The sequence below is a fragment of the Neodiprion fabricii genome, chromosome 4 (assembly GCF_021155785.1).
Source record: "Neodiprion fabricii isolate iyNeoFabr1 chromosome 4, iyNeoFabr1.1, whole genome shotgun sequence".
Classification (NCBI taxonomy): domain Eukaryota; kingdom Metazoa; phylum Arthropoda; class Insecta; order Hymenoptera; family Diprionidae; genus Neodiprion; species Neodiprion fabricii.
Window position 1 is genome coordinate 1,957,024 of NC_060242.1, and position 13,160 is coordinate 1,970,183.

Genomic DNA, 13,160 nt, shown 5'->3' on the forward strand with positions numbered 1-13,160 from the left:
GCTTCAACGATGCATGCTACTTGAAATTTTCTGAAATTCAGCCAGTGAGTAATAACAAAGAAAACATGCCGATATTATGAAAAGTAATCTCGTTGCGAGTCGTCATAATTTCTAAAATTGTACAACAACTATTTTTTCCATGATCTTTCGTTGCGTAAAATATCCCTGAAACTTTTCAATCATCTCTACCCTTGTTGCGGCAATTTATTGCTCAAAGAAAACCAAACAGAAAAATCATTGAACGCAAATTTCGACAACCGTATTGTGATATGTAACGTAGAATTTGGGTTTCACGGGTTAGTAGATTCCAGGGGTTAATTTTTAGAGCTATACGTACAAATTTCCCCGTTACAAGTACACGGATGACCAAACGAGGCTATAAAGCAAAGTGCTGGAATCATCGCGGGAAGGCGTAGAATAAACACGACAGATTTTCATAGCGGGGCGTAGCGCGGGACGCGATGTAAACACGTAATAAAACCGAGAAGAGAGGACGACGATGTTCCCCGGAGAAAATCAACATCCTTCGCGATCTGCATTATTTATAAGCAGCTCGGGGAATCATTTTATTCTGGGAATAATAATCACAGCCCGCTTTGCAAATTCGCGAATAATCACGAGAACCCCAAAGGATAGTTTGAAGAGAAAAAAAAAAAAAAAAAAAAAAACCAAACGGCAGTAAATCGACCAGCAAAACCGAGCATAATATAGGTAGATAGGTATGTATAACATAACGATTCCCTGCACGTGTTTCGCACAGCTGCAGCCAACTTGAGCGCTGCACGATTCGTGAATGAAAACTCAGCGCAGACATGAATGAACGCGTTTTCCTTACCCTCCTATACCTTCGTTCGGCTTTTCGTATCTTTCTATTCTCGTTACAGAGAATATTCGCGCAGCGTTCAGCTATTTCTCATCACCTAAAAGTTTAACGTTTACGCAAGGGTGGTTCATTTTCTGGTACGTGAGGTGTACACATAAAACTAAACAAAAGGTATTACATTAATTGGTAGCGACCTCGTACATTCTTTCCTTCCTCCTCCAGGTCTTTCGATAATTTTTTTTCTTTCAATATTTGTCACGCAAACCTTTCGTGTAGCGCTTTAGAAAGGAAAAAAAGATACGAAATGAATTACCCTGGTGCGCACGCAGGTAATCAGGTTAGAATAACTCGCGCAATTGCTCGGGAGAACGGAGAGGCTTACAGTCGAGCAAATAATAAATCTATCGTCAAACTCACCAAGTCCAGTGTTTTCCCACATGCTGTCTCGGCATCCCCGACGAAGTCCAGGCACACCGATAACACTTTAAACTCCGTACAAAACGCGTTTTCACAACGGTCAGCCTGAAGGCTCGTTAGCATATCGGCCGATGCCTGACCTTGGTTAACTCGACTCGACGCGACGCGAGGAAGGCGATAACGGCTTAACCGGAAATTGTTGAGGTTAGAGATCGAAGGAGAATTATTGAAGCTGAAAATTTGACCGAGGCCTGTGGCATAAAAATTCCGAGGGCATGAGACGACGCCGCGGCACTGATGCGAAGTTGGCCGTGAGTCAGAACGACGATCGTCATCTTCCTCATCATCACCGCCGCGTCCCGATTTGCAAATTGAAATAACCTGACTCACTCGCGACCGCAGCAGCGTTATTGAATTCACAAGCTTATCGTTCGTCGAACCGAGCGACGCACGACGCGAGACGTTCCACGTATTTACTCAATAACAACGAACAATCGAGACGCTTACCCCGCACCGGCATATTCGTTCCGCACTCGACGCCATCTTATAACAGACTGAACTACTCTGAAGGGCGCCGTGTAAACAAAACACGACGCGGATGTCGTCCGTTGGAATTAGAGTTTGATCCAACGTTTTCGAAATTGAAATACCTATAACGTTTCACACTTACCGTATAATCAGATTTCCTCGGACATTCTTACACGCTTATTCCTCATCTTCTTTCTGTTAGTTCTCCTTTGGTTTCAATTCCATTTCACACTTATTCCAACGCTTATCGATAGTATTATAATAACGATGAGATTGAATAGGAGACAACGGGAAAATTGGTTTTATCGTACAAAGAAGTGACGCTACACTGTATATGTATGTACATATATGTATAGGCGTAAGTAATATTCGTAGAAAAAAATGAGACAGACGTATTATATTTATAATTCACCAGACAATGTTTATTCAGACGACCTCACAACTCCCAAGCGTACAAAATATGAAGTGCTGCTGCTCACTGGGGAAATGCGGGGGCGGGACAATATTTCATTTCTATATTACAATAATAATAATAATAATAATAATAATAATAATAATAGTAACAACATAACAATAACAGGTATCTTACTGGTTGTTCTTTCCTTTCGTTAATATTATCACGAAGAAGAAGGAATAATTAATAAATTATATTACTTAGAAAAAGAAATCGAAACAGAAATAATAAAAAAATCGAATAAGACAAACGTTCAACTGATCTTTCCCTTCCTATTTCGTTATGCACTGTTTTTCCATCTCATCACCGCACGGATAAACAAATAATGTACGTATAATATTCCATAATTAGTTCACGTATCATCATCATCATCATCATCATCATCATCATCATCATCACCACTCATTATTATATAATAATCATTAATATGTGTATAATATAGTTTACATATGCGCATTACATATTATACTATATGTAGAACGCTATACATAGACTTTGCAGAACTGACAGGGGGGGGGGGGGGGGGGGGAGTGGAAATTGTGCCCCTTTGGATAAAACGATGGTGTATCTCTACAACGACCAATTACCGATGCAATTTTCACGATTACTTTTTTTTTTATTTTATTTTATTTATTTTTTTTTTTATTCCAGTAAGATCTTTTACTATCTATAATACACGCAATAATTATACACAAGAGTAATCCAACATCTTCAATCGCAATATGCGACATATAAGTTATAATCATCAATATGGAATCATGAATGATACGAGTTCCAAAAGACACGGGAATAATGACGATTCTTGTTGTTTTTATGTTTTTTTTTTGTTTCTTTCTTTCTTTTTTTTTCTTTTTTAAACTTTTTTCTTACTTTTTTTAAATGAAAATCTACTATGTACATGTATTATATATATATATGTATTCATGTGTGTGAGTATGTGTACAATGATTAGTGCATAATTTGATTACAAGAATGACGATGGAGGGGAGGGGGCTAGGTTCGTGAATTTATTGAAGAGTTCATTCTTCGCTAGGCTGGATAAAATTGATTGTGTTTTTGCTTGATTATTGGTGCTTTTCTATAGATTAACTTTTCCCTTCTTTTCCTTTTTTCGTGATATTCAATGCATGCTGGGTGGATGAAAAGGGGAACGGGCGTCTCAACAACGACACGTGTTAACTATTAGTTAACGATTTTCAAAAACGCTGTACGTTTTCCCTATCGTTTAGTATAATCTTTTTTTTTTTCAAATTATTACCTCTTTTCTTCACCGCACTTCTTCCTTCACTCTTTCTACAAGAACTACAGAGGGGGGTTGGTTGAGGGCCTTAACGATCTACTATGTACAACGATCATTGATTTCTTTTTACTGTACGCACGTTTACTATATATATATAATATATATGTATGTAATCATCTCTTAATGTAATTATCAATATTATTACGAGTCTATTCTATTTTCTCTCTTTTCCCGGATATATTATATTCGATATTACTACCTATAATACAATATTACACGAAAATTTCTCACTTGTTTTTCAAAAAATATCTTCATTGATCTCGCGTCGATTCTTCGGAAGTTTTCCTCCTTTTTTTTTTTAAAAACCCTCTCTTTTCTTCGTCAATTTTTCACAGAATACATCGCGTTACATACCATATGTTTTAAATATATTAAAAATTTCGGACACACGCCAAGTCAATTTTTCATTGAAATACCTGCTTCTTGACGTAAATAATCGCGTTGAATATTTTCGTTAAATTTCCTTCCTATTTCTGTTTCGTCGCCCTAATTTCTTTCATCTTTTTTCGCTGGTAATTAATTTCTAAATCGACACAGGACACGAAACTCGTACACGTGGCATAAAAGTTACGACAATTGCAAAGTTGTAAGTTTGTTAGAATCTCGTGACAAACTCTCAAGGGACTTCAACTCTCCACATCTACTTCCACCGCTCCCATTAATCGTCAACAAGGTATACAATCATCTTTTCTCTTTCCTCTTTTTCGGCAATCAAAATTTTACTTAGAAACTTTGTTATTTATCACACTCTCGTAACTTTCACCGTTACCTTTTTCTTTTTTCTTCTTACCTTTTTCTCTCTTTACCTTTACCATCTTGTTTCTAAACTTACTAGTATTTTCTATTCATCGATTATACCTTTTACCCCTAAGCTTTACTCCGAATTTGTCCTACTCCGCACACTCTTATATATATACATATAAATTGTATACCGTGTGTAATTTTTTATCTTACTTCTGTTTCGCTTTCTTGTAATTCGCGTTTCGATTATATGTTGACGCGAAAATATACAAACACTTCAGTCACGTGTATAACGTCTGTTATCATCATCACTTTATTATCATTATCATTATCATTATCATCATCTTTATCATTACATACGTAACGAATGTATAGATTTCTCAAAACCTGCCCCGCGCACGTCTGAGCTTTTTCTCCCTTTCTGCTGTTCATCGATCTTTCGACTTTTTCCCCATACACACGCACACACGCACACGCACACGCAAGTCATAAACATACGGGATGATACTTTTCAATTACGATTACAACTACCATTATCATAATAATCATTATTCATTTATTTTACCATTATCATTATTATAATCAACATCATCATTGCCGTCGTTATTTTTACAAACATTATCATCAATATTAAACACTATATTACTCAACTATGTAGTTAATATATATATAATCGACTGTATGCTTGAACAGTTGCGATTTGTTGTTGTTGTTGTTGTTGTTAGCGTTGTTGTTATTATTGTTTACAATCCGACGACAATAATAATACGAATAATAATAATAATAATAGTAACGATAGTATTGATTACTTCCTCTAAAGTTAATAATTAATTAATTAATATTGTAGCATATTTATAATATATATATATACATATATGTATATATATATATATATTTATTTTCATTTGTATTCATTTATTTATATGTATAGAGTAAGATGATATCGATGAATGATGTGGAGGCTGTACAAATATGCGCGTTTTCCATGATTATCACATGTAATAGATTATTTTTATTTCATATCATTTTCATTCATATTTGTTCAATAGTTTAAATTCACTTTCTCTGTAACACTTGACGAGTTTCAAAAGTGCGCCGATTCGCCACCACACAACAACGACGACTGTAGGACGAACGTGAGTTTTCCCGTAGAAGAACTTTCGTCGAACAAGATCAAGTATATATACATATACGTATATATGTATGCATATATATATATATATATGTATGTAGTCCGTTACAGATATTTTTATTTCTTTAAATATTGTTGCTATATCCAATCAATAATCCTTCCATTTGCATAGTTTTTATTTTTATTTTTTTATTTTTCATACTTCACACACTTGATACATCAAAAGCACAGTGCGAATCAGCACGTTGAGTGTCCTTTCGTCATTTGACGTACTTACATGAACGTCGTCTGTGCTTAATTTTACACGTCTTGAATAATGACGTACGACAAAAAATTCGGCACTGTAGATTATTTTTTATTTTTTCCATTTATTATATTCATACTCTTCTTCATCATTTACTCGTCACTTCCGGTTTAAACGAAACATGTTATATTATGTTCCTCGGATTATTTTCTCCCATCGTCACCAAAACAGAATTCGTATTCTCACCCTAAGTATGTACGTGACAATACATAAATAAGGAAAAAAAAAAATTACAAGAAGAAGAGTGAGAGAGAGAAAGAGGGGGAAGAAAAAAAATGTATAGAGATGTCAAATGATCGATTCTGTATATACGTATACATATACAATGTACACGCATATGCGTATATAGAGGTACGCGCGGAAAAATTACGCATAGTTATATATATATATATGTGTGTATATATATGCGAACAGTATATATACGAATATATTGATATATCTATTGAATATACCGCGTATGCGTGCGAAAACGTCATTTCATCTTATTCTCGTTTTTTTTTTCTTCTTCTTTCCTCTACGATAAGAATAATAGTAATGGTAATAATGGTAATAATGGTAATAATAATAATAATAATAATAATGACGATATTATTAAAAAAATAATAATAACAACAACAACAACAGTAACAATAATAATGTATTATTATCATCGATTTTAAATAATATAAATTATTTGGTTAGTCACGCGCTATACGGATAGCGTCCTGGTGGCACTTTCACAGCGATTTTTCATTTTTTATTCCTCCTTTGTTTACTACATAACGTATGTATAGTATATAATATAATTACATAGAATCGGCGGGTGAGCTTTCCCTCTCTCTCTCTCTCTCTCTTTCTCTATCCCTCCCTATCTCTCTCTGTGTGTCCATCAATTTTCCCCATTCTCTCTATCCCTTGTTCGTACATGAAAAAGAGATACTTTCCGAGTACTACCGGTATTGCTAGTAGTAGTATCATGTCGTAATGCGAATCATTAGCAAGGTATAGCATGTCGTCGTTGTGGAACCCGTGACGACGGAAGATAAAAACGAAGTAATAATCAATCGATCAGATGGTTCGCGTGACTTTTAGAGAACGGGGTGTACATGTATCGACAGGAGAAAAAAAAAGGGAAAAAGATAAAAAAAAAAAAAAAAAAAAAAAAAAAAAAAAAAAAAAAAAAAAAAACGATGAACGAATACGAAAACCTAAATGATATATGCACGAGAGGTTTTGTCGCTTCGTTATTACAAGATTTTAGACAATATCCGTAAATTACGCCTCGAGCGACAACGCTTTACTACTGCACGTACCGTTGACAATCGTTGGCCTTGGCGAGGGTGACGGTGATTTTTTCGAAAGATTCAACGGCTGTTGACTATCGGCGATGTCCACCTGTAGTTCCATCATGTTGCTCGAACAGTCAGATAACACCAGGGTTGCCGCAGCGGCAGCCGCGTTGGAAGCGGACGTCGTCGAGCTCGGCCTTGGACTCGTACTCGTGCAAGAGTTGTTGACGTTGTTGTTCGCGCATACGTTGCTGGCAGCGTTGTAAACCGAACCGCTACGCTGCGGCGAACAAGATCCCGCGGAATTACTACCGTTTCCACTTCCCGAACCGTTACCGGCTATGTGTACAACGCTGTTGTTGCAGTACTCTCCCTGTTGCTGCTGCTGATGGTGCTGCTGCTGCATGTGCTGCTGGATTTGCTGACTGTGGTGGTGAGGGTGAGGGTGAGGATGAGAAGGGTGGTGATGGTGATGGTGATGGTGGCGGTGCCGCGCCCCGGTCGTCGTCGTTATGACGGAAGTGGTCGCCGGCCATCGTCCGGTGGCGGAATACGAAGTCGCGCACTGTAGAAGCCCGCCGGAGGATGACCTCGAGCTTGCGGTGGTGGTCGAGGCGCACTGTTCGGCCGGGGATGGGGAAGGTATCGGAGAACCCGGACTGACGTCGCCGCGCATTATGTAATTGTGTATGATGTCGGTGCGCTTGAGCTGTTCGGCGGTCATCCTGGGTCCCTCCATCAGGCTCTTGGCCAGCGTGGAATGGGTGCTGCTGAGTAGGCTGGCCTTCGGCGGGCACTGCGATATCGCGGAAGACGACGACGACGACGACGACGTGTAGGTGGAGTGGTGGGGCGTCGTCGTCGTCGCGGCCGGGGAGGAGGTCAGGTGAAGGTGGAGCTGGGACTGCTGGGCCGTCGCTACGGCCGGCTCGGCCTCCGCGCTGTCCTTCTGTCTCAGGGCCCGGAATTTCTTGTGCGGTTTGTAGGCCTCGTCGATCAGGGCGTTCGTGTCGCGCAACGGAGGCGCCTGAAGGGCCCTCTTGAGCACGGGCATGTCCTCGAACTCCTTTTCCTCGGACCTCGGACTCGAGCAGACCGAGGTTGGAGCGCTGCTCGCCGTGCTGGTGCTTACCGGTTTGTCGGCCTTCTCGGTCCCCGACTCGATGCCGCTGTCGCTCGGCGAGTCGAGCTTCCTGAATCGCGGACACTGCGGCGGTTGGGACGTCTTCGTCAACGATCCGCGGTGCAGCTCGTCGTCCCCTGAGCTCGTAGATCCCGAGTTCGCCCTTCTTCTGTGAGGGCAGAGACCTCCGGCGAGCGTTGCCGCGAGTAGCGGAGCGCTCGAGGCGTGAAGACCGCTCGATGCGACGGAGGAGTGATGGTACTCGGTCAACGAGGCGACCTCGCCGCTGCACGTACTCTCCGTGCTGGATACGCTGCTCAGCGGACTCTTGACCTCGTCGAGGGTCACGTCGGAGCCCGATCCCCAGGAGGCGGTCGGCTCCTCGTCCATCGGCCAGTGCTGTTGCTGTTGCTGTTGTTGTTGCTGCTGCTGCTGTTGCTGGGCCTGGAGCTGCTGTTGCTGTTCGGTCATTTTGAACGCCAGAAGCTTTTCGGAGTGTAGGGTGTTCAGCGTACGAAGATCGGGTATCTTCTTCAACAGTTCCCTCAGGATGTCGGGATGCTGGGGATGGTTCTGGGCGAGCGCGGCCTGCAGCGCGCCGCGCAATTTGTTGTGCATACGCTCGATAAGGTCGGTGTTTCTCAGGCCGGGCCTGTCGGCGGCAATGACGACGACCGAGCAGAAAAGTCCCAGCTCGGCGTCGGTCAACCGCAGGGCGTTCACGCGCTCGGCAAAATCGAACATCGAGTCCATCAGGAATCGCGCGTTACTGCTGTTGTGTATCGACTCGCGTTTCAGCACCTGACCGTTTAGGCATATCATGCTGTTCGTTTGGGCGTCGAACATGCAGGCGAGCCGCACGAGCAGCACTTCGAACACCCCGGCCTTCAGCAACGTTACCTGATCGTCCTGAGCCAAAAGGCTGAACCCTGGTATACGCTTTGCGAACTCTACCACGCCTCGGATAACCGGCGAGAACCTCTTCGAGAAGTCTTGCAGCAACTCCTGCTGACCCGTCAACGGCTGAGGATTCGGGTTCAACGGGCATGCCTGAAACAGGCGAATAAAACAAACGCTATTTCACTGTATCCTTCGGACATGTACGTACGTCTGATGCGGGGGGAAAAAAAAGGTTCAGAGTTTTACCTGGGGAAATCTTGCCCCCGCTCTGTACCTCACACGCATCTCCATTTTATCTGTTCTGGCCTTGATTGATCGGTGGCCTTTTACTCGAGAAGGGATGAATCGCTATGTATTAATACATGTATGCGCGCGATCTTCGAACCGATTATTCAACTACCGCAATCGTTACTATCGTCATTTTCAGCGCGTCTTTAAACCGTCCAAGTCTGAAATACACTACCCAATGCAGTTACGGAGCCTCTAACGATTTATACTTTTGAACAATTTGTGAAAATAAAACACGTTCGTTTTAATAAAATACGAGATCAGATCGTACAGGTGTATAATCTCGACGCCAAGTTGCATAGCCCGAGGGTAGATGATACGAACTTTTTTTTAGGAAAATATAATCAATCCGCTTCATTTCGCAATTTTCAAAATGCGGGTAATCGATTCCGAGGTTTTTCCGATCGCGGAATCGAATCGACATCGAAAATCAGGCGTACGAGCAATAGTGTAATAATAATAATAACAACGAAAAGTAAGCGGAATGACAACGATTCACGATTCTAAGATCCCTGTAGGAGGTTCTACTTGTTTCGCAATTGTTACACACGCGTACAAATGCAATCTTGACAAACAGCGATTGATCGCCACACGAGCGTCGATGCAAGCAGCAGGGCGTGTACATCAGAGCACCGTAGTTATGCACAAGGTACGTCCAATGTACGGAACAAAACTGGACGACCTCCGTATAACGGCCACTTTGACTTTGAATCGGATATCTTGACAAGACACGTTCTCTCTTCCTCCTATTCTCGCATTCGTCTCGAGGACGTGCAACCACATCAGCGTTCCGTACGTCGCAACGTGGACGAAGCAAGGGAATCGACTGTGAACACGCAGCTTCCTCATTCGCACGATCTGACCCAACGCGCGGGGGCGAGCATCGTCGAAGGTCGTCACGGTTGTACGAATTACAACAGACACACGCGCGCAAGCCGACATTTGCGAAATTTAATACCGCAAGGCAAATATCGAAAAATCGTACTAACCAGGGTCGGCGGACAGGCGGTGTAGTTCGGTGTCTCCCTCGCCCTCGCCAAAACGGGGGCGACCTTTTCCCTGGTGAAGTCGCAGGTGTCGAGGTGGGCCCTGACGACAGTCGCGAGTAGCCGTTGGTCGTCCTCGAGTTCGGCGGCGACGGCCTTCTCCTGGGAACGACTGTGCGAGCTCTGCTGCATGGCGGCGAGTATCCTGGCCTTTTCGCGCTTAGGTACTCGCCCGAATCGAACCGCTGTAATCATATAAATTTGCGAATCGCAAAGGTTAGCCAATGCTCGTTTCAGGCATAGATCTGTACGACTCTACGCGTATTGAATTCGAAATGGCAGAAAATGAGGGGGGAGGATTTTACTCTCGTCTCTGCAACACGACTCGACGTATCGAAAGGGCAAAACGCGGCGAACGATTTCCGACCGAATTGTACGGATCGCGGAAGGGAAAGCAGTCGCGACCGAACCTGGGCACACTTTCTCAACGCGGTGCGATGATGAAAGTGCGCGGCTCGGCTCAGCTCGAGACTCGGCTCTTACATTGCATGTCTTTAACTATACACACCGTCCTCGTCTCGCGAGATGTACTATATATATATATATAGTATACACCATATTCCCGACGATAGAAAGTGGTGCAACACGTACGGTGACACAAACATTTCTACTCGAGTTCCAAATTATTTATCTCCTTCCTTCCTCGTTGCGGGTGAAATGAAATGAAACTAAAGAAAGAAAGAAAGAAAGAAAGAAAGAAAGGAAAAACAGTAACGGGACTTTTTTCAACAATCAACCTACGTGCATTGTGATAATTTACAACCCCGTTGAGGATACCCTTCAGTATCGGTAGCTCGTCTCCCATGACGAGTTAAGATTTGCTTGTTTTTTTTTTTTTCTCTTGTTTTTCACAACTCTAGTTTTTATATCACTCAAATGTCGAAACAAAACCAACAAACTTGTACAGTGGCAAAATTTCCTTCGCACTTTTTTCTTGTTTTACGTACACACGTGTATATTCAAATATCCATCGATGGTATTACTTGCGAGTTATATCGTAACGACTGATTATAGTTAACCTCCCTTTGTTTTTTGACTGCGCTTTTATATACGTATGTACGGTATATTCGCGTGTGATGTTTAGTCGGAAACTCGACACTTTATTGTATTCATCGTGGTATCACGAAACTGCACTTTGTTAACCGTTGAACAAACCAAACGATTCGTCATTTCGTTATAACGATTTTCATCAATTTTTAATCAGACAATTATTGCCAACGATAGATTTTACACGACACGTGCGGTGGTTTCAAACAAGTTGAAATTGGACATAAACTGAACCAAAAAAAAAAGAAAGAAAAAGGAAATTGAAAAACAACGAGAAACAAAAATCGGCTGAACTTTTCAACGATAACAACACACATGTACGTAGATCAAACTTTGAACATCGCTTTGAAAAGCCACTCCGAACACAAACGTTATTAGCCGCCCGCAAGGATTAAAACAGCAGCCCTCTTCTTTCAACAATTCATCCACACGTGGCCAAGGTACGTTTAATCCACATGTAAAAACTTCACTCGTCGCGCGTATTCTTCGAGGCGATATGCGAGAGTCGTCGTCGTCGAAGGTGTGACAATCAACGTTCGTTATCAACGCGTACTCTCGTTAGAAGACAACGTGCACGTGCAGACGGCAGACAGCATCATCGCCGACTGCGTGACTCTCGTCGAGCCACGTTCAACAGCCCCCCACTTGTTCATCCGTGAAGGACCCCCACCACCTAGCCACCCGATCGTGGCCTTTGCTAAGCCTTCGGCCTTGAACTTCGTTTCAGACACAGCCGTGCGCGGCGTTTCGACCCACGTTCGTACCCACCCACCCATCCATCCATCCACCTCTACGTCCATCTTCGCCAATTCCACCCCCCCGCGATACCGAGGCGCAGACTCCCGACCCTCCTGACCTTCCTGACCTTCCGACATCCCACGCGAATTGCAAATTCCCCTGTATTTACTGGCGTTACGGGAACGAATTTTAAATACGATTAAACGAACAAGGTTCGTAAGGATAAACCCTCGCTACGACCTCTTAATCTTCTTCCCGATGTTAGACATTAAAGTACAATTTGATTATTGGTCATCAATTTCGTAAATAAATTCATCGAATTATCATCATTGTTGTTGTAAGTTTTTGTTATTGTTATTAATTTTATTTTACTAATTGTTGATAACAATAATAATAACAATAATAATACCATTACTGATAATATCCAAAGAGGGGGGGGGGGGGGTCGACTCGTCGTAGGATGACAGTGTCGTCCGGAATCGCGGAAGGTGAGTTCGCGATACGGCCGTCGACGTGAAACGAGCGCCACGGTACGGCGAGAGAGCGTCGCGACGCTATCGTGGAGGTGAATGATGGTGGCGGTGGTGGTGGAGGAGTTGAGGAGAGGAGAGAGTCTCTTCGGTGGGGATGACTATCGGTGAGTTTGAGTCGCGCGTCGATGCGCCATGGTGGGGGATTCGGGGTAAAATACGGGGTAAAGGGAGGGGGACGGCTGTAACCGCTAAGCGACGCCGTGTTTCGTAGCGGTACTCTCTTTCTGTACCGTCCGATGAAACCGGGGGGAGGGGGGGGGGGGAGCTTGACGTAGTTGCAGCCGAGCACAGAGCGTTAACCCCGACTGACGTCGGCTACACGTAGGGATACACCACCTATATCCTTGTATATACCCGCAGGTATAACGCGACTATGCATTTTCCTATGCAGACGCGTGTGTTTGAATGCAAAATCGACTGACTGCGTATGCACGATAACGTGGCATAAGTTGCACTGATTGCGGAAAAGTGTATGGAAGAGCGAGAGAGAGAGAGAGAGAGAGAGAGAGAGAGAGAGA

At 42.7% G+C, this 13,160-nt stretch overlaps 1 protein-coding gene across 6 annotated transcripts in view; it reads right to left on the reverse strand.

The window, feature by feature from the left end:
* Positions 1-2,163: 2,163 nt before the first annotated feature.
* LOC124181124 (nuclear hormone receptor E75) overlaps positions 2,164-13,160 on the reverse strand; it is a 146,442-nt gene continuing 135,445 nt past the window's right edge. For 5 of the 6 annotated variants that reach the window (XM_046567369.1, XM_046567371.1, XM_046567367.1 and 2 more), the window contains exons 4-5: positions 10,268-10,509; positions 2,164-9,140 (exon numbers count right to left, since the gene is read on the reverse strand). In XM_046567369.1, coding sequence (XP_046423325.1) covers positions 6,954-9,140; positions 10,268-10,509 — 2,429 coding nt within the window. In that variant the 3' untranslated portion in view covers positions 2,164-6,953. Of the gene's footprint in view, positions 9,141-10,267; positions 10,510-11,065; positions 11,999-13,160 lie in introns of those variants that run through there. The other variant, XM_046567370.1, reaches the window with a different exon arrangement.